The sequence below is a fragment of the Ips typographus genome, linkage group LG9 (assembly GCF_016097725.1).
Source record: "Ips typographus isolate SLU linkage group LG9, UJ_Ityp_2.0, whole genome shotgun sequence".
In the NCBI taxonomy this organism is placed as follows: domain Eukaryota; kingdom Metazoa; phylum Arthropoda; class Insecta; order Coleoptera; family Curculionidae; genus Ips; species Ips typographus.
In genome coordinates, this window is record NC_138430.1 from 3,984,444 (window position 1) to 4,007,479 (window position 23,036).

The following is a 23,036-nucleotide window of genomic DNA, read 5'->3' on the forward strand; positions in this document are numbered from 1 at the left end:
AATTGTTTTTTCCTACAAACATGTAAAAAAAGCATTTTCTAACACTTTCTTGTAGCTTAATGCAAACTATAACGCCATCACGGTTAATTGACTAACTTTTTGAGTGTCTTACACAACTGAAACACAAACCAGCCTCTAACAAGTAAGCTTACACAGGGAAAATAAATTTGAGCTCGAAATAAGAAACCTCAAAATGCAATTTAAAGTTTCCCTAACGTATTTACTGCAATGCACGCTCTTTTGCCTTTGGAACCGAATTTTAAGATTCCGTTATTAAATTTTTGAACATCCTAGGCGCAGCCGGCTGTCTAAATGTAACTAAATTTCATTTAAAATATCGATTTTCAGACCACTTTTAATATCACGAATACAGCTTCTATGAGATGTGGTAAAATTTCCTTATATACAATAAAAATAATTTTGTAGTTTCTATTATACATGTTAAAGCAACTTTCTCTACTCGGTTTACAAGTTTGAGACTGTCGGCGTATATTTAAATTAACTTTATAGATTTATAAAGATTTACAAGTTTGCTCGGAGCGAATTGGTCCTTTAATTAATATTCGGCATCCTGAAGAAGCTTTAAATTCCTCGTTTTGGGATGCAAATTCCCTGTCAACTTACCATGATCACTCAAATTTACCTTCGGAGATTTAAATAAGGTTTTTATCATAAAACCGCAACCGGCTGTCGAGAACATGATTTAAATTAATTATTATAGTTTATACAATAAGAATCAAAAATTAATTTCAGTTAAGTTTTGCAGGTATAAGCAAATGCTTGTTATGATTAACTTTCAAGACTAATTCTATAGTGCAAGCCACTGTAATTGACAGTTACGTCATAGTGTGAGTGATCTAAAAGATGATAAAAAGCTGGATGTACTAAATATTTTTTTATGATATTTTTGAATTAATTATTAGTCTCTCTGAGTCTATGCAAAACATAATTTATATTCTTCTGGGAGAACATCGAAAATGAAAATCGAATGAAGTAATTTAGACGAAAATTCGTTACATTACTATGCATTGCCGCTTGCAGATGAAACGAACCGTGACTTCTCACTTTAAGCCTTCTGGACAATAAAATGATTTATTACTCAACTTGTTTTAGTATTCACCTAGTTTGCCCTCTCTTAAATTCCAATTCTAGCTTAACACGAACCTGGGGGAAAATAACAATAAAATTTAATTTCGAAAGCAATGTTTAGTTAAACAGTTTGAACGGAGGATAAGACGGTAATGTTCCAAGCATTAGCTACATTCAATCCCAATGAATTTTTGAAAAAAGGGTAATTGAAAAAAAAGTGGTTTTACGTTGATATATTACAATTCATAATTAACACCAAAGTGACAAATTAAAACTGAAAAGAAATAAACTAATTATTACATTATGAAGCAAAGGTTGCCATAACTTGTGAATGTATGATTGACGTTTACTTATAAGTGAATCGTTTTTAACTTCCAAACTGTGTTTCTGACAGTAAGTGGGTTTTACAGGCGATTTTGTCGCTGACTGTCCTTTCAAACTGTATTTCTGGCAGTTAAAGCTCTGACACCGCTTTTCTTCCTGATTGTAACAAATTTTTTAGGGTTTTTTCTGGTTATTAGATAGGAAATTTAATGAGAATTCTAAAAATGTGCTTAAAACTGTCATTTCCTCACTCCAAGTGGGTTTTGCAGGCGATTTTGTCCCTGACTGTCCTTTCAAATTGTATTTCTGGCAGTTAAAGCTCTGACACCGGTTTTCTTCCTGATTGTAACAAAATTTTTAGGGTTTTTTCTGGTTATTAGATAGGAAATTTAATGAGGATTCCAAAAATGTGCTTTAAACTGTCATTTCCTCACTCCAAGTGGGTTTTACAGGCTATTTTGTCCCTGACTGTATTTTCAAACTGTGTCTCTGGAAGTTAAAGCTCTGACACCGCTTTTATTCCTTATTGTAACAAAGTTTTTAGGGTTTTTTCTGGTTATCAGATAGGAAATTTAATGAGGATTCCAAAAATGTGCTTTAAACTGTCATTTTCTCACTCCAAGTGGGTTTTACAGGCGATTTTGTCCCTGACTGTCCTTTCAAACTGTGTTTCTGGCAGTTAAAGCTCTGACACCGCTTTTCTTTCTGCTGTAACAAATTTTTTAGTGTTTTTTCTGGTTATTAGATAGGAAATTTAATGAGGATTCCAAAAATGTGCTTTAAACTGTCATTTCCTCACTCCAAGTGGGTTTTACAGGCTATTTTGTCCCTGACTGTATTTTCAAACTGTGTCTCTGGAAGTTAAAGCTCTGACACCGCTTTTATTCCTTATTGTAACAAAGTTTTTAGGGTTTTTTCTGGTTATCAGATAGGAAATTTAATGAGGATTCCAAAAATGTGCTTTAAACTGTCATTTTCTCACTCCAAGTGGGTTTTACAGGCGATTTTGTCCCTGACTGTCCTTTCAAACTGTGTTTCTGGCAGTTAAAGCTCTGACACCGCTTTTCTTTCTGCTGTAACAAATTTTTTAGTGTTTTTTCTGGTTATTAGATAGGAAATTTAATGAGGATTCCAAAAATGAGCTTTAAACTGTCATTTTCTCACTTCAAGTGGGTTTTACAGGCGATTTTGTCCCTGCCTGTCCTTTCAAACTGTATTTATGGCAGTTAAAGCTCTGACATCGCTTTTCTTCCTGATTGTAACAAATTTTTTTGGGTTTTTTTCTGGTTATTAGATAGGAAATTTAATGAGGATTCCAAAAATGTGCTTTAAACTGTCATTTTCTCACTCCAAGTGGGTTTTACAGGCGATTTTGTTGCCTGACTGTCCTTTCAAACTATGTTTCTGGCTGTTAAAGCTCTGTCACCGCTTTTCTTCCTGACTGTACCAAATTTTTTAGTGTTTTTTCTGGTTCTCAGATAGGAAATTTAATAAGGATTTCAAAAATATGGTTAAAACTGTCAATTTCTCACTCCAAGTGAGTTTTACAAACAATTTTGTCCTTGTCCTTTCAAACTGTGTTTCTGGCAGTTCAAACTTTAACACCGCTTTTCTTTCTGACTGTACTAAATTTTGTAGTGTGTTTCCAGGTTATTAGATAGGAAATTTAATAAGGATTCCAAAAATGTTGTTAAAATTGTCAATTTCCGAATGCAAGTGAGTTTTACAGGCGATTTTGTCCCTGACTGTCCTTTAAACTGTGTTTCTGTCGTGTCAAAATTTGAACTGCTAGAAACACAGTATTTGTACCAGTCAAATTTTCCTGATAAAGTAAAATATTTACTTTACTGCGAATTTTCCCATCACTAACTGAAAGTGTATTTTAAAGTCATCATGTTATAAATTCGCAACCCTCATCGATCTAAACTCTCAACTTATTTTATGTAACAATCTTTGTATGATATGGCGGTTTAAACAAAGTATTCATTAAAATTTGCTGGTGCTTTAAATTGTATGATTTCCAATTTACCAAGTCAACAGTCTTAGCTCAAGAAATTAGAACGAAAGTAAAACATCTATGCAGCTTTCAAATACATAAAGGAAATTAAATGATTTATTATTAATGGTTTGACTTTAAACGATGAGGTTAAATGAATAATTGAATTCCTTCTAAATTATTTATTAATAACTGCAAAGGATTTTCTTTAGAGATTTGTGGTTATATTAAATAGTTGTATTTCAGTTTAAATTAGAAGGTTTGGTTGATTCTTGCGTTCAAATTTCTTATATTATTATTATAAACATGCACTACTGTCTAATTAATTTTTTTACAAAATTTCAGCAATTCTTGCTGATTGATTATGCAGTTATAATGGGGAGGAACAGGGGGTAATAATTTATGGAAAAAAGGTAGACAACCCCTTGACTACACGCGACATTGAATTGCATTAAAAAACTCTGCCACAGATGGGAGAATCGTAAATCATTGACTTTTTATTCTGTTTGTAAGGAGCACTTCGAATTCGGTGATGATCGATTCCAGTTTTTCATTAATGACATAAAATCAGATGGAATAAATTGAATCAAAATTTTAAAGATCTTGTACAGAGTGTATATTTTATTGCTTGTTCAATTTCAAACAAAAATTAATTTCTAGTAAAAGAAAATAAAAATCGTCACAGTCACATAAACAGTTTTTCAGAAGGATTATAAACCTGCTAGCCTCCACGATCGCCAGATTTGATTTTTTTCTTAATAATTATTGATAATTGTTAATTTACCAAATAAATACATTTTTCAGAAACTGAAGTTTGTGATTGTCATTCTTTTTTAGAATTTTAAAACTTAAAACTCTAAAATTAGATCTGTCAATGTTTAATTTGTTCCTCAAAAATAATCTGATATATGTAAGGAAATGGTTACACGTGTTTTCACTCAGAAACCGTTACAACTATACCGCAAAATCCTAGTTACATTTTATGTGAAATTGGAATCGTTAAGAGGATTTTCTAACGTTGTTATGGTTTACTTCCCTATTGATTACAAGCATCTTAAGCATATTTGGTCTCTGTGTTCGTATAATTCGATACAGTTGAAATAACGTAAAGGGTCTCTCCGTATATCTTTTAAAGCCGCATTGCATGTTACAACTAAATTAGGAGTTCTGTAAGCATATCTATTACAAGCGTGACTTTATCGCATCAATCTCGTACGTTATACTAACATTTTTTTTAAATGGAGAATCTTTAAAATAACGACCGCAGTTATTGCTTAAAAAAAAAGACAGAACCATAATTTAATGGACATATTTTTTAAAAATTTGAATGAAAATGTTGTTTAAGAAGGGATATACAGGGTTTTTAATGCTTTAAGCTTGGAAAATCGAGTTTAAAATTATTTATAATTGTAAAGTTTCAGACTCTTCAGTAATGAAAAACTGGACCACCCTGTTGGTTCGTAAACCACTAAATTGATCAATCTGTTAACACCTTTTCGCTTGTTGGGATTGATGAATTGCTCAAACTAAGTCCGATCTAATTGGATATTGAAGAGGGCTTTAGTACGTTAGCGGCTCGAAAATAGACTTTATAGCTTCAATAAAACGAGCTGTTTAAAGTATTCTTAAGACGATTTATGTAAAATATTACAACTGACGAATATTAAAGCAGCCATCATTTAGATTTATAACTCCCAAAAGTACGTCTAAACATATAAAATACGATTTTATTCGTGTCCGTGCAATATAAAATAATATTCACTGCTCGGAAAATTAATTTTTCATTTGCACAGGACGTGGGACGGTGACTAACAGCTTGATTCGGGAATATTAACGACTATAGAAATTGCGTTAACCCCTTTTTTGTATCTTGGCAAACAGTCATCAATCTTAAATATTTATGAATATGTCGGGACGAAAGCGGGACCGGAAAAACTTAGGAAAATACAGGCAACACAAGTCCGAATGACAAACCATTCCTGGAAAGTTTTTAGTGCAAATTTCACCTCACAGCAAAAGGTATTATTTTCACAGGTGTCACGTGACTATATAAATACTAACTAAATACAACTATCGTAAACATCAAAATTGTCAAACATTGCCCAGTGTGGGTAAAAAGCAGCAAGAATCACAGTTTAAAACAGCTTTTTTGCAGTATTTGACTTTACGACCATTATTTTGACAGTTGTCACGTGACATGTAATGTGAACGTCAAAACTGTCAAACTGTACCCAATCGGGGCATAAAGCACAAACAAAATGTGGTTAAATGTGTCAATTTCTCCCTCTAAGTAGGTTTCACAGGCGATTTTGTTCTTGACTTTCTTTTCAAACTGTGTTTCTGGCAGTTCAAACTTTGACACCGCTTTTCTCCCTGACTGTACCAAATTTAGTTGTATTTTTTTTAGGTTATTAGATAGGAAATTTAATGAGGATTCCAAAAATGTGCTTTAAATTGTCATTTCCTCACTCCAAGTGGGTTTTGCAGGCGATTTTGTCCCTGACTGTCCTTTCAAATTGTGTTTCTGGCAGTTAAAGTTCTGACACCGCTTTTCTTCCTGACTGTAACAATTTTTTTAGGGTTTTTTAGGTTATTAGATAGGAAATGTAATGAGGATTCCAAAAATGTGCTTTAAACTGTCATTTTCTCACTCCAAGTGGGTTTTGCAGGCGATTTTGTCGCTGACTGTCCTTTCAAACTGTGTTTCTGGCAGTTAAAAGCTCTGACACCGCGTTTCTTTCTGATGTAACAAATTTTTTAATGTTTTTTCTGGTTATTAGATAGGAAATTTAATGAGGATTCCAAAAATGTGCTTAAAACAGTCATATTCTCACTCCAGGTGGGTTTTACTGGCGATTTTCTCCCATACTGTCCTTTCAAACTGTGTTTCTGCCAGTTCAAATTTTGACACCGCTTTTCTCCCTGATTGTACCAAATTTTGTTGTAATTTTTTTAGGTAATTGGATAGGAAATTTAATGAGGATTCCAAAAATGTGCTTAAAACAGTCATTATCTCACTCTAAGTGGGTTTTACTGGCGATTTTGTCCCATACTGTCCTTTCAAACTGTGTTTCTGGCAGTTCAAATTTTCACAGCGCTTTTCTCCCTGACTGTACCAAATTTTGTGTGTTTTTTTAGGTTATTGGATAAGAAATTTAATGAGGATTCCAAAAATGTGCTGAAAACAGTCATTATCTCACTCTAAGTAGGTTTTACTGGCGATTTTGTCCCATACTGTCCTTTCAAACTGTGTATCTGGCAGTTCAAACTTTGACACCGCTTTTCTCCCTGACTGTACCAAATTTTGAGTGCTTTTTTAGGTTATTGGATAGGAAATTTAATGAGGATTCCAAAAATGTGCTTAAAACAGTCATATGCTCACTCCAAGTGGGTTTTACTAGCGATTTTGACTCATACTGTCCTTTCAAACTGTGTTTCTGGCAGTTAAAATTTTGACACCGCTTTTCTCCCTGATTGTACCAAATTTTGTTGTAATTTTTTTAGGTAATTGGATAGGAAATTTAATGAGGATTCCAAAAATGTGCTTAAAACAGTCATTATCTCACTCTAAGTGGGTTTTACTGGCGATTTTGTCCCATACTGTCCTTTCAAACTGTGTTTCTGGCAGTTCAAATTTTGACAGCGCTTTTCTCCCTGACTGTACCAAATTTTGTGTGTTTTTTTAGGTTATTGGATAAGAAATTTAATGAGGATTCCAAAAATGTGCTGAAAACAGTCATTATCTCACTCTAAGTGGGTTTTACTGGCGATTTTGTTCCATACTGTCCTTTCAAACTGTGTATCTGGCAGTTCAAACTTTGACACCGCTTTTCTCCCACTGTACCAAATTTTGAGTGCTTTTTTAGGTTATTGGATAGGAAATTTAATGAGGATTCCAAAAATGTGCTTAAAACAGTCATATGCTCACTCCAAGTGGGTTTTACTAGCGATTTTGACTCATACTGTCCTTTCAAACTGTGTTTCTGGCAGTTAAAATTTTGACACCGCTTTTCTCCCTGATTGTACCAAATTTTGTTGTAGTTTTTTTAGGTAATTGGATAGGAAATTTAATAAGGATTCCAAAAATGTGCTTAAAACAGTCATTATTTCACTCCAGGTGGGTTTCACAGGCGATTTTGTTCCTGACTGTCCTTTCAAACTGTGTTTCTGTCAGTTCAAATTTTGACACCGCTTTTCTTCCTGACTGTACCAAATTTTGTTGTAATTTTTTTAGGTAATTGGATAGGAAATTTAATGACGATTCCAAAAATGTGCTTAAAACAGTAATTTTCTCACTCCAAGTATGTTTTTTCCTTGACTGTCCTTTACTTACGCACCAAAAGTGTTTTCCCTCCCTGTAATGCCTTGCGATACGTTTTCGTTTGACCACCGTTTAATAACCGTAGGACATTCTGTCTGATTGAAGAAACTTAATAATATTGATTACTTTTATAATACAGTAAATAATTAATGTGTATCTCATATAAGCTAGCAATAAACGCAGCTATAGTAGAATGTTAAAACAGTAATCAAGCTTATCGCAACTTGATTACCGTTTACCGAGAAACGGGCCAGCATTCAAGCTTAATTTATTTAGTTTCGGGTTTGCACGGCCCCAGTATCAAATTTTAAGCAAAATTATCGTATAGTGCTTCGCAAAATGTAATGTACAATAAATTAATACGAGTATTTCAAGCCTAACATGCAATTCCGCTTAACGAGCTTTATTAGTCGTATTCATTTGTAATGAGCTTTTCACTAAAGCTAGTCTAACTGTTTATTTAGATATTCACACTATAAAATTCAAAACTAAAGTTGTATAATGCTAACTGAGAATTAAGTATACTGAAATCAATCAAACTCTGTAACCAGTATTACAAAGTTTACTTTTATACAACTTTTTGAGATCATCTTAACTTACTTTGATCTGTCGTGTACCCTCTTTTTTTTTATAGTTGTTTATTATAGGATTTTTAAAGCTTTAAAACAGAATTTAATGTCATTCGGGGGAAACGAATTTATTGTGTGCTCGCAAAATGGAAAATACCAACCTGCTGTAATATTGCCCTTAACAAGACGTGAAATGACACCCTAAATTTTTAAGTCGGACATAAAATGTGTTTTACACGTTGAGGTAACGCTATTGTTTTATGATGAAGGCATTTAAATTTGTTAGGGAATTTACTTTCTCTCTTTTTGAGATCAGGTTTTAGGAAATATGTATAAGAGAAAAAATTTATGATAATTGAATGTTTTTGGTCACCTCGTACGCAAATTTTTAGATAGAATTTGTTGCTTTACACCACTGGAAAGAGAAGCTCAAGACTGTTAATTTAAGTGGTTTAGCCTCCCGGGACTCACCCTATAAAAAAACATTATTTTTTGAAGCCCTATTCGCAGATAAAAATAAGAGAATTTCTTAATTATTCAGAAAAAAAAATTGAAATAACAATCGTTATAAAAGTTGACCAATACCTTCCACTACCTTTAAAGGCAACCCAAGTCTAGGTAATCAAATTATATTGGAAAAATTTCAATGGCAAGAGGAATGTACTATTGATTGTCATTAATGCATCAACATTGCCTGAAACGTTGCTTATTCAGTCGAATAGTATTTGCGTTTAATTAACCGATGTGGTTAATAGTGTACGGATGTTGTTTGCGGTTGTCAATCCCCTTAATATTCAGTCAGTTTAAGTCGGTACATCAAAACCAAATTAGTCCAAACCGCAGAATCTGTTTTGTTTTAAAGCGCAAAAAAGTTTGACAAAAAAATGAGAATGGTGTATGAATGACAAGATTTGCAAGATTTTGTGCTTAAATCGCCTCAGAATGGTGTAATTTATAGAAAAACTGGTTCATACAGTTAAATGTACTTACCTAAGATAGTTTGAACATAACCACTGTAAATTGAGTCAACTGACGGTTTTTAAAACTTTTCGTTCTGTTGAAGGCGTTTGTTTCATAACTTTTGTGCTTCAATACTCTAGAGCTGTTCATGTCCTTTAAACTCGTGTAAAATCAACGTTGTAAACTAAGTCACAGTGGGTTAAACTTCAGATCAAATGTTTCTTTTTTCGGGATATAATTATTAAATTATAACAAAATGTATAATTAAAAAAATCTATAGGTCACCAGTATTGTCAGCGTGGGCTATATCGAACATAAAACCCATAAAAAATGTACCTAACCATTCCTTTATTACCTTAAGTGTAATTCGATGTATCCATCTGTTTGAATTAAACATTCCCGGTTAGCTTTTTGGTAAAATGCCAAACTGTTTCAATACTTATTGATCAATCGGAACTGCATTAGGTAGTTTTTAATTAACTGTCAGTTAGGAAAAGTTTAGTTACCAAATTCCAGCACTGGCAAAATAGGGTCAAACAAAGTTAGGTTAACTCTCATTTTAATCTAATTACCTCTGTGCAAGAAAGAAAAAGGACTAAAGTTTTAACACAAGCCCTTTAGTAGTAGGATTTAAATATACGGACCAACCTTGTATATATTATTGTTAAAGTCCGGATTAATAAGCACTAAAATCGTCAAAAAAAGCACAAAACTCTTACAGAGATGCAAAATTTTACTCTTTTTGGAAAATTGAAATGAAATTTTTAAAAATTTGTTTTGTCAAAAACTATTTCTTATTTCTAGAAATCCGGACTCTAATTATTGTAATGGGCTCATCCCACGTAACGTAAAACTGCGTTTCAATAAAATATCGGAATTTGTAGTTTGTTTACAAAAAAGAAGGATTTTTTGGTAATTTACAGGACTTTGAAAATACGTAAATAAATTCAAGTCGACAGTTTTGCCGCGTACCTATATGACGTAGACGACTTTCAGCAGTTTTATTGGCTATGGCTGTCTGATGGCTGACAGCATCTTCCGATCAGCTGATTTATAACCTCAAAGTCACGAATGAAGTCCGCAATGTTGCCAAATAACACGTTTTATAGTACGACACGACAACGTTTTTATTTCACAGGACAAAAATAATTTGCTGTCAATTTGACATAATGTCTAAAAACTGTCAGGATTAATTTGAATCGGAAAAAGCTTACAAACTGGCAACAAGAAAGCGAGCCTAGAAAAAGCTGATGATATAAGTGGCTCTTCGCACCTAATTGGTTGAAAACCGTCTACGTCATAACTAGGGGGCGTTTTAAATGTTACAATGCAATTTTAATATTTTTATTTAATTATTGTTATGTTAGACTTAGTATTTTAAAAAAATAATAAAGCATGTATTTCATATTTTTTTGTGGTTTAGTAAAGTAAACATTTAGGCAAGAAAAATCACTTACCGCGAAAAAGTGTTAAAATTCCGAGCGGCATAACCAGTATAGCTACCATCAAATCCGTAATGGCCAGCGACATTAAAAAATAATTAGTCACATTCTGCAGTCTTCGTTCCCAGCAAATTGCCAGACACACCAAAATATTTCCGGCAGCTGTTCCAATAGCCAAACCAATAGCAGAAAGTGCCCACCAGTTGCTCTCGTCAATTAAATCATCATCTGTAGTGTTTAGTGATGGTGTGAACAAACTTGGTGGAGTGTACAGCACTATAGTAGCATTGTAGTACACTTTGTCTTCTTGGGTCATGGTGATTAATCCTAAAACAAAATTTATCATCAAACTCAGTTAAGAAACTTAATTTGTTACGTTTGCTAGAATTAGATAGAGCTAATAAGAAAATTAGAAATGACATAATACGAAAAACTTCTGTTTTTCACCTTCCTTTTGTATAATTTTACACCTCAACTTTGAGAACATGGACTACTTCTTCCAGTCCTCTTGACTTGTTGCTGCATGTTTACTTAAATGTCTAATAAACTGATTTTTACTTTTATTTAATTATATACTTTTTAAATGGCTTTTAGGCTTTTTACTACCTACATAACGTGATCAAAACGCCATTTTTCAAGACTTTACCGATTTCTGGCTAATAACCATAAAGCTGAGTTAAGCTAAAAATAACGGTATGAAACAGTAAACTGTAATTCTTGCAAATTCTATTCCATCTTTGACAGGTATCATTGTACACATTTATTACGGTATCGTGGTTTTTGATATGTTTTTTCAAAACTACAAAATTTGGTACAGTCAGTGAGAAAAGCGGTGTCAAAATATGAAGTGACAGAAACACAGTTTGAAAGAACAGTCAGGAACAAAATAGCCTGTAAAACCCACCTGGAGTAGGAAAATGACTGTTTTAAGCACATTTTTGGAATTCTCATTAAATTTCCTATCCAATAATCCAAAAAAAAACAATACAAAATTTGGTACAGTCAGGGAGAAAAGTGTTGTGAAAGTTTGAACTTAGATTTAAGAGCTTTTAATACTAATTAAGCTTTTGTTATTTGGTAATGAAATAAAATGGTTGCGCTTTCACACTTATAACTATATGGAGCTTTATGTTTTTTTTTTTGTAGTAAAAAGATCCAAACTAAATAAAAGTAAATATATTATTTTTTTATATTTAAAAAGAATGGTCAAATAATTTTTTTTTATTATAATAGCAGCAATAATTACACCAACTAGTGCTACTAGTTTGAGTCCAAACTAACAATTGAAATGCTTTGACACGTGTAAAAACAAACAAAACTTATTTAAAACACCAAATATTTGATGTGAAACTTGTTATATAAAACTCTACTTTATGTAACTGGTTGCTTTAAGTAATTCTCACAATCAATCATAATTTTATCATAATTTGTCTTATTTCACACAACTCGTTACTTCTAAGACAGAAAACTTTCGCGAAACATTATAAATTTCCCGAGAATAAATTACTTTTAGTTTTTCTTTGGACCGCCAGAGACCTAATCAACTGTACACTCTCCTTTAAAACACGACCTCAAAAAGCTGTGGAGGCTTTTAGCGAGGAATCAATGTCATTTCCGAAACCGACATGCACTCTTTCTTTAAAGTTGCAAATCCGAACATTAATTGCATGTCAGAACGTTTATTACTTCCCACATTTCTACTGAAAGCAGTGATCAAAGTCAGTTGAGTGTTGTGTGCAAGTCTAAAATTGTAGTATACTTAATGAAATTAGTTACAATTTATTGATATAACCAATAAGAAATTAATAAAGTTTCTAGCTTAAAGTTATTATTAGTTATTAATACGTCTGAATGTGACAAATCTGGTGCAAAATAACACAGCCTAAACAAAAATTTTTTTCTAAGCTTTTAAACTCAACTTACTTGGTGAAACAAACATCAATTAATTTTTTTTGGACTTAAACATTTTAAATTTAAGATGCTCAGAAAATATTTAAAAAATAACGATTTTTACTAAGATTACACTAAATCTATAAATTAATTACCTAATTAAACGTTTTTTTTTTTAAATCAGACAAACCGTTTAATTTATTCGGAAAAACGTTCCCACACTAAGAAATTATATTTTAAAAACACTACATTTTCGTCCTTCTAGTATCTAATATTCTTGTAATAAACACTGAGTAAAGCTCAAAACTGCTTTATTAACAAAACAACTTTCTAACATTTTTACTTTTTAAGTGCCAAATGGTTCTAAGTACTAATAAAAATTACCAGAAGTTTTTAAAAGTCCCCTTGACTTTGCAGGAATTTTCCAAAATTTCAGACGCCTCAAAATACTATTAAAAATCTCTTGAAATTTGCCAAAAACCTCTAAAAAGCTGTTTAACCTTACAAAATTTTGTCAAAAGTGTCAGATTTTGTCAGATGCTTCTAAATAATGCTACTAAAATCCTTCCAAAAAATGTCAAAAGCGTCTACAAGTCCCTAGTACCTTACAAGAATTTTCTAAAGTATCAAATTCTTCTGAATACCACTAATAATCTCTTAAAAAGTCTTAGAAACCTCTACAAGTCTTTTTGATCTTACAAAAGTTTTCCAAAGTATTAGATGCTTCTGAATAGTCCTGAAAAACCTTAAAAAATTACCAGAAGCCTCTACAAGTCTCTTTGACCTTACAAGAATTTGTGAGAAGATGTTTCTAAATAGTACTAAAAACCTTCAAAAAATTGCTGCCGTAAAAAATATCTGATAACTAATATAATTAATCAACAGAACAGAAATTATTGTAGAAACTTTTGACACTAATAAGTAATAAGACGTATTCTCAACAACTATTTATATAGCAAATGGGATTGACGTTAACAATTATCTCCAGGGTAATGAATGCCTGAACTATTTAGAGATAAATAAGAGGCTGTAGATATTTTTAGAGATATTATAACATCAATAGAAACCCAGAAAATGGGATTTTCTAAATATATCTAAAAAACATAAAATTTGAGGACAAAAATGCGTGCTAAAGATATTCATATGGAATATAATATAAAAGAAGGTTAAAAGAACAAACATCTGTAATTTTTTGATGATATGTTATACATGATAAGAGATTAATACATCATTATACTCCGACCACAAAATGGCACAGAAAGTCGACATTTCACTAGTGTGGTGCATTATATTCCAATAATTTTAATGTAACCTATGATAATTGAGATTAAATTACCGGATTTTGGCCAAATGCAACGTTGCTGAATTTAAATTGCGGTTGCCAACAAATTTTTGACATAAAATCATGGAAATTTACAATTGAAATAGCGCACTGAATTGTATGACAATTAGGTCTGCATTTTCAAAGAGAGCAATAATATAACAACTTGGTTTGTTAGTCAACTTAACCTTCTTTAAAAACCTTGGCTTAGGGTGGTAACCCCCATCAAAGTTCAATATTTTGGTCGTATTGTTGGTTCGTCTAGCCTGTTTAATTAAATCCCACAATCGTTTTTTGTTACACCTAAACTGAAAATCGACACTATTTAAGACTGTCTAGTACAGCCAAACTTCTCAACTTCAGTAATAAAGGGCTCTAGTTTGCCAAATTAAATAAAGTTTGAGTTAACGCAAGAATGGTTAATTTTAAAGACTTTGAACTAGAGTAATCATTGCATTCTATAAACACAATTATTTTTAAATTGATTTTTAATAAATACTGCACTCAAATGGTTAAGTAATTCACAGTTTTCCGAAACTAAAACATTCTCAAAATGCAATTAGTGTTAGGCTGCTAATTTGTGTTAATTCTCTGTTGGGGACAACTGTTTCTGTAGAGTTAGGTAAATAAGTCTAATTATAAGTTTGCCAATTAGTGAAAAACGAAACAACACACCAAAATCATTATTATTTTTGCATAAAGTGCGTTATTTTCTTTTATGTTTAGTCAGAAGTGTTAAAAAGACATTTAAATATTAAATTCGTTCCTTCACTAAATTGTTTATAAATTATTCAGTGTCAATAAGTAACTTTTGTTGTAAATTAGGACGTACCTGTTTTCCTTCACATCCTATCTAATTTTAGGGACATTAACAATGTATTATCCAAATATTTGGACATGTCCAGCAATTAGGCTATTGAAAGATATTACTGGCTAACCAGGAGTTTCCTGTAGTAATTACGTTTTAAGTAACTATTTTACTTGTATTATTAAATTACCTTAATATTACTCAGTGGTTTTAAATGATCCGGAAACACTTTAATTTGGTGTTTATATTTAATTTTACACCCCACAGTAATTATTATAGATTGGTTTTCAAATTGGGTAAAATTTTTCTGTAACTGGTTACATAAATAATAATTATTTTTGACCGTGAAATAATAGTGTAATGGTTAAGGCCATTCCTATCTGATCCACACTGTTTATACTATTTAAATTAGTTGTTAAATGTTATTACTAATCAGTTGCTTTTCGACAATCTAATGACCTGTTTTCTTATCGTGAATTTTTAAATTTGTAAGGTTTTTAGTAAAGTTTTGTTTCATGTGTTGTTGCCAATTGGTTCTTGTATTTTCAAGGTATACTTACTAATTTTATGTAGCATTTAAATTCCACTTTTTTCTTTATTATTGCCGGTTAAATATTTATTTTATTGGATATTATATAATCTGTATTCTCACGAAAAACAACCTAATCCTATAGTCCATATAAAAACTGAAATGTCCCAGCTCAGACAAAAATAATCCATCAGAACTGTTACGATATATTTTGCAGCTGTGCAACTTGTAGTTAAATTTGATTAATATTCTATGCAAAAATATATCGCTATTTTGAATAAATTATCACGTAAATAATATCTGGGGACTTTTTTTGGTAACTTTTGCTTGTGCAATAAAATAAAGAAAATCCCCTCTAAATCCGGCACTGGTAATTGCAATAAAAATTAAAATAATAATGTGCAAAATACAAGACCCACGTGAATAATGCTTTAATAAATGGATTGAAAAAATATATCAGCAACGTTTAAATTAAATAAACACCAAAATGTACTATTTCCATTTTATTCGGATGTTTTTCATTTTTAATAAGGTCCTGTATGTAGTATCATTTTATGGATTAAAATTTTATTATTGCACGTATTGTCATAAATTTTTTAACAGCTATTTTTCAATAAAATAGGATTTTTATTTTATATCCGAAGATAATGGAATACTCGTTAACCCTAATAATTGTTGGCTAGTGTGACAAGCATATTAATAAATCATATAAAAGGTGTGCACCTTACACATGACAACCAGTAATTATAACACATAATTTAACAATCCTTAACTTGTCACATTAAAAATTATTATTAACTATATTGTAACAAATATTATTCATTTTTGTTGACGTCATGTAAATAGAGATGCATTTTTTACTAAAAAACAATTGTGATTTGCAGCAAAAACTACTAAAACTAGTACTGGTTATTTAAAAAGAAATATTATCCTTAAAAACTATTAATTAAAGTACCAACTTATAAATTTACAATAACTGTAAACAGGAATGTATTTAAGACTTGAATAAAGAAACAAATTATAAATAATACATAAATATTTATAGTTTTTTTACACACAGCTGCTGCTATTCTACAAGGTGTTTTGTATCTACAAGTGAAACAATATAAACGCCAGAGATTTTTAATTACTATGTGAGTGTTGTACTTAATACAGTATTATGATTTTTATTATCATAAAATATTTGAATAAATGGTTATTAAGTATATACAATTTTCGATATACAAAGTGTTCACAATTAAATGATGATTATTGTTACTAAAAACCAGATCCAGTCCAGTGTTTCCTATTGAAAATTCGAGTTCAATTTTACAAGTTTTTATATTAACAGGTCTTAGCAATTGTTTTCTTTTTATATAACACTACCACTACGTTTTTATTATCGCCTGAGACATTTGAACTTTATTATTAATTAGAAGATTAAACGTTAGGTAATATTAGAGATAAAAACTGTTTCTCAGTTGGAGAAAATGTCACATTACATCATGAAGTAATGTTGAAATTGTGTTACATCTCTATGAGTAGGTTTTTGTCAGTTGACATGCACAACTTTCTATTTGGGATGTAATTTGGATTGCCATTAAAGTAAAAACGGTCAAAAATCCCTCCATAGAGGTGTAAAAACAAATTACTTCATAACAATATACATAAGAAACAAAAAACATTAAACTCAACTTAAACATTAAACAATTAATTAATTAATTAAACTCAACTTAGCCAATGTAGGGGAAACGGACAACCTTCCCATAACTGTTTTAAATTGCCAGACCCTCTAGAACCCTTTTGGAAATTTCAAAGACCTCTAAATGCTATTGAAAAATTTTTAAAAAGTGCCAGAAGCCTCCACAAACCTTCTCTTACCTGTTTTAAATTGTCAGAGGCTTCCAGAACCATTTTGAATGTGCCAGAGACCTGTAAGTACTACTGAATACCTTCTAAAAAGTACCAGAATCCTCTACAAGTGTCTTAAACGTTCACATAACTGTTTTAAATTGCCAGAGGCCTCTAGAACCATTTTGAAAGTATCAGAGACCTCTAAATGCTACTGAAAGCCTTCTTAAAAGTGACATGAGTTCTCTACAAATGTCTTAAACGTTCACATAACTGTTTTAAATTGCCAGAGGCCTCTAGAACCATTTTGAAAGTGCCAGAGACCTCTAAATGCGACTGAAAACCTTCTTAAAAGTGACATAAGCTTCTAGTTAAGGCAAGTTTATCAATACACTCTGTATACTAAGATTCATAAAATAACTATAAAATTCACAAACAACTTTTCACCTTATTTTTTTATTTCATGTTATTAATTTTATATTTTGCATGTTGTGTAAACGTAAAAAACGTTACAATGTTGCCAATTGCAGGTACTTTACGTAAAAAAGTTTTAAAAAGCAACTCACAACCGAATAACATGAGCTACGACGATATTTTACCCAAAATTGGGGGATTCGGAAGACATCAATGGAAACTCTATTTCTTGTTCGCTTTTCCAGTTTTCATTAATGTTTTCTTCAAAATAGGAAATGTGCTTATTGTTGCAGCCCCTCCATACAGGTTTGCTTTAAATTCTTTTATTTCTCATTGACCCACAATTATGTTTTTTTAGGTGTAGATTACCGTTTGAGTCTGCAAATGCTTCATACGAGTTAAATGACACTACCTTGAGTAAATGGTATCCGTACAATAACTCCACAATGAAATACTCTTCGTGCTCCTATTACTTAGATGGCACTGAAGTGAAATGTGATCAATTTGTTTTTAGCAAAATTCTAGGAAACACTTTAGCTGTCGATGTAAGTATTTCAGGATAATACAGGGTGATTTTATATATAATTTAGTTTGAGCTGACGTGTGAAAAGGACTACCTTATTGCGTCTACAAATTCTGCGAGTATGCTCGGCTTTATATTGGGAAGTTTCCTGTTTGGAAATGCATCAGACAGGTTAGTTTCGTAAGACTTTGTAATTAACACTTTAATTACACTATACGTAATTAAATTAATAAAGTTTACAACACCACCACTAGCTGGTGTAGCTGGATAGTTTAGAAATAACCAACTTTTGCTAGTTACGACTTTTAAAAGCTTGAAGACTATTCAGATTAATATTAAAGTTATTAAATATTTTGGACATTTCTGGCAGTTGAACAAGTGTCTAAATAAACACTAAATAGACACTTTCCTGTGCTTTTAGGGTAGAAATACTAATATGTGAACAATTTGCAGATGGGGACGAAAGCGAATGTTTGTTATTGCTAATTTCGCTTATTTATTGTTGGGTACCATTACCATTTACTCAGCAAACATTTGGGTGTTTTTGGTATTCAAAATTCTGATCGGACTCGTAGTTTCTGGAACTTATTACACTGGCTACGTATTGCGTAAGTATAATCTGTTAGACAGGTAAATATAGTGTATTTAATAGTCATTAAAGATTCAGCTGTATGTCCAATTAAAGGGACAAAATAAGAAAGTGAAAGTAAATTTTCATTAAATTTTAATGTTTTTTTAACGTTTTGACTTTGAAAGTAAACTTCATGTCAATTTTCATGAAATTTAACTGTTTTTAAATGTTTTGACTTTGAAAATTTATTAGAATGACTGCAAATAGTCCAGTAAGTAAATTTTAAGACAATTTTACTGTTTTCAAACGTTTTGACGTTAAAAATGTACTCGAATGACAGCAAATAGTTCAGTAAGTCAATTTTAATGAATTGACTGTTTTTCAAACGTTTTGATCTTAAAAATTGCCTAGAATGACTGTAAATGGTCCAGAATAAGTAAATTTTGATAAAATTTCACTGTTTTTCTAACGTTTTGTCTTTGAAAATTGAGTAAAATGATTGCAAATTGTCTAGTAAAAAAATCTTCATAAAAAAAAATATTTTTCAATAGAAGTAGAGATTATCAGTATACGACTATACAATTTGATTTTAGATAATAAAATCACACTTTAATAAAATATTTTAAACCAACGAACTAAAATATTTAAATATTCAGTTATTGAATCGACTGTGCCTAAAAGAAGAGTTCTGGCAGGGACATCCATGGTTCTATTTTACTGTCCTGCTGTTCTCGTTGCCAGTTTACTCGGATATTTATCTCCATCTTGGAAATATCTGGACATATTCTACACTATGTTTGCCGTGCCCTGCCTTATCTATGTTTGGTAAGACAAAAGACTAATTATTAATTAAATGGAGTGTCATTAAGAGAGTCTCGTGCACAATGTGTCCTTAAGAATCGCTGTTGCAGTGAAAAAGTGTTGTTTTGTAGTAGTAATTTTCAGGGTTGTTCCTGAATCTGCTCGGTGGTTGATAACGAAAAAAAAATTAGTGCAAGCCCAGAAAATTATACGGGGAATTGCCAAGGAAAACAAAGTATATTTACAGGAAGACCAGCTGGAAGCTCTACTAAGTATGACTTTTGAGGATAAGACGAGGGAGGACCCTCTCTCCCAAGCAGGCTATCATCCTTGATGCTTTGAAATACTCAACTTTGAGAAAGCGTATATTTTTTATTTTGTGTTTAAAGTGAGTACAACCAAATTCATCTAAACTAATCCATTTACATGGTTAGGTAAACTGCAAAATCGATTTAACGTCATTAACAGACAAATTCTGGTTGATTACAATAAATTATTTCAGTTTCAGTTTTCTGGTATATTTCGGAATTGTGTGGAACGTAGGACGTTTAAATGGAAATTTGTACCTGAATTTGGCATTACTTGGAGCAAGTGATATTCCTGCGTTCTTTTTAACGCTGATTCCAGGACAGAAGTTTGGAAGAAAACCTGTTTTACTAGTATACTGTATTACGTCAGGAATTTGTTTTGTACTGATGAGACTAAAGCCGTTAGGTATGTATACGACAAGTCTAATAACAGGGAATTGACGTCAAAACATTCTGGAAAATTTAAGACATTTAAGTAAGGGTGTCTTGAAACTCTTGGGAGGATTTTTAGTAGCACTTTTCAAGTCTCTGGTATTTTTAAAATGATTCTAGAGGTGTCTGGCAATTTCAGAAAATGCTTGGAGAGGACTTGTAGGGGACACTTGTACAGGCGTCTAGCAATTTTTGAAAGGTTTTCGGAAGTACTTAAGGAACTCTGGGATTTATAAAATGATTCTAAAGGTTTCTGGCAATTTTAAAAAATGCTTGGAAAGATGAAGACACTTGTAGAGGCGTCTAGAAATTTTTGAAATGTTTTCAGTAGTACTTAAAAGACTCTAGAATTTCTAAAATGATTCTAGAGGTTTCTGGCAATTTTATAAAATGCTTGGATGGTTTGAAACACTTTTCAGTAGTACTTCCCGGTTGGTTCGATGAGTTTTAGTCAACATTGCAAATATTATCGGCTATGACGTCACTCTAATTTAATTTGATTGTGGTTATATATTTTTCAGATACTCTATGGGTGCTTGTGTGGACTTTAATTGCAAAAGCATGCCTTGGTTCGGCCATTAATTTATCGTACGTTTACAGCAGCGAAATTTACCCCACGGTATTGAGAAATGCAGGACTTGGATTGAATTCGCTTGTATCGGGGATCGGTGCTATAATGTCGCCATACATTTTTTACTTGGTAACCATTTTTTGGTGAAATTAATTAAACTTGAAATTTAATTCGGAGTGAAATTTTAGAGTTCAGTATGGGGACCATTACCAAATGCTGTATACGCAGCCACTATTATTTCTGGGGGAATTATGTGTTTGCTACTTCCAGAGACACTTAACAAAAAACTACCAGAAACACTAGAAGAAGGTAATTTTTTTAACACGTGATTGTACTAATTACTTATTTTATTTTGTTAATAAAAGATATGGCACCATACGAACTGTTTTATTTAAACTGTACTAGTTTGCACCGACTGTACTGTACAATGTGTGTGTATTTAATTTAATTTTGGCAATAATGATAACAAAAACACAACGGCTTGGTTTATCGGTTTTAATTAGCAAAGTGGAATAAACCAATTTAATAAAATTTTTTAGAAAAAATAAAAATTATTCACAGTTTCATAATTTTCAGCAGGGATACAGTTATCTATTCAACAACCGTTAAAATCCCGCTTAAGCTATAAAGTGTAATTTGTATGAATATTTTGTTACCACTTTTTATGCGCCACAAAAATGCACTTTAGAGGTTTATGGCTGAAGGTTTGACAGTTGTGAAGTATTGTCCTCTGCAATAAGGTTTGACAGCTGTCACATAAAACGCAACTGTCAAAACCTGCCTGATAGAGCTATAAATTGCAGCTTGGAGTGATATTTTACCACCAGTTGATCAAAATTAAACTTAAGCTACCTTATACATCTATAATAGAAACATTATGCTTTGAAACAGGAATACGTGAATAATACATTATTATGTTGAGAACAAGCTTTATGAAGTCAGGTTTACTTTAAAACAAAAGGTAAAAGATAAACCGTTTTGCTATTCTTGGATTAAACTTTTCCTGGTAGGTTAGTTTTTGAAGAGCATTACGAACATTTGAGAAAAGTAAATAGCATATTTTTTAAAAATTATTGACTTTATAACTGACGTAAATCAACTTGCATTAAAACTGATGATTTTATTAATTCTTTCAATACCTTCATACGTATTCATAAACACAGAAGAGAATGGAAATTCCCTCTTTTCTACAAGTCTTATTCAAACAATAATAATTTTAGTAGCGTTTTAATACCTTGACTTTGTAATCATTGATTACTTATTTACTTTAGAGACCTTCCCGTTTCAAACCACTGTCACTAAAGAATTAGGTGATGAAAACTTCATTAGGAAAACTTTGGAAAGAGCTTTTAAGGAAGGTAAACGAGGCAGCCCCAATTAAAAAATGGCCATTACGAAAAGTTGCTTAAAAGTGTAATAAACGCTAAACACTTTATTAAAGTTAGAGCAAATGCAAAATGTGCCAATAAATATTTATTAACCTAAGCTAAAAGGGTGTTGTGAATATGTCAATTAAATTGTGTACGTACACTAAATAAAACACACATTTTAGCTTGCTGAGTGTTAAAAGAGCGGAATTTATAATAAACAATCCAAAAATAAACAGTGCATTTTCGATTCATTTCACCTACTGATTTGCTATAAACGAACTGAATGGCTAAACAAATTCAATATTTGACAAATGCAAGTCCAAAACGCTGTTTTCGAATCTAGGCTTTTCCAATTGCAGTGATGTAAAATTAACTTTACATTCATGTGTACTTTCATTTCATCGCACTAAATGGGTATGATTTAATGATGATGATTTAGACCTAAAAACTCTTTCTGTATGGATAAGATAAGTATTGCTGTGTACTGATTTACATGACTACAACACAAACTATCGTGCAAATGGTCCAAACCCATATTCGAAGCAGTTTAGAATCAATAACCCAAACAAAAGCTGTGGAATCTGTTGAAACCGTTTGAAGAACACTTTGTAACAATTAAAAAACACAAAAAAGTCAAAATGCCCAATAATCTAATTAATTTCAAAAATGCAACAATTTGTCTACTCTCAATTGTGACAATTAAGTCTTGGATTGTAAAAAGAACCTTTTAACATTGGCCAGGTTGAAGCATTTTTTAGCTAATAAACCTCCAATTTTTAATTAACATTCTTGCATTTGGCAAGCACTGCAAACACAAGAAGTAAATTAGTTGGGCGCCCCTTACAGCTGTACACAAGGGCGAATAAAGCTTTTGTTCTTTGTCAAAACGACACCTCTGACGCTTTCAATGTGCACCTCAAGTTTAGAGCTTTTCTTCAAGGTTTGCTTTTAATAGTAAAATATGAAA

The 23,036-nt window shown here is 31.6% G+C and overlaps 2 protein-coding genes across 3 annotated transcripts in view; one reads left to right on the top strand and one right to left on the bottom strand.

Annotated features, from left to right (window-relative positions):
- 5-HT2B (5-hydroxytryptamine receptor 2B) overlaps positions 1-23,036 on the bottom strand; it is a 66,448-nt gene that overhangs the window by 39,555 nt on the left and 3,857 nt on the right. Inside the window, exon 3 of the mRNA XM_081986142.1 lies at positions 10,717-11,028. Within this exon, the coding sequence (XP_081842268.1) occupies positions 10,717-11,017 (301 nt within the window). The 5' untranslated portion in view covers positions 11,018-11,028. The remainder of the gene's footprint in view (positions 1-10,716; positions 11,029-23,036) is intronic.
- Positions 15,160-21,077, top strand: LOC145733693 (organic cation transporter protein-like). 2 transcript variants are annotated; one of them, XM_081986638.1, is made up of 10 exons: positions 15,160-15,270; positions 17,610-17,799; positions 17,852-18,038; positions 18,084-18,187; positions 18,470-18,624; positions 19,244-19,412; positions 19,533-19,776; positions 19,891-20,102; positions 20,650-20,828; positions 20,888-21,077. In XM_081986638.1, the coding sequence occupies exons 2-7, from the start codon at positions 17,657-17,659 to the stop codon at positions 19,720-19,722; spliced, it is 948 nt and encodes a 315-aa protein (XP_081842764.1). In that variant the 5' UTR covers positions 15,160-15,270; positions 17,610-17,656; the 3' UTR covers positions 19,723-19,776; positions 19,891-20,102; positions 20,650-20,828; positions 20,888-21,077. The 2 variants fall into 2 exon arrangements, with proteins under 2 accessions (XP_081842764.1, XP_081842763.1); XM_081986637.1 differs by having other exon boundaries at positions 15,180-15,270; positions 17,638-17,799.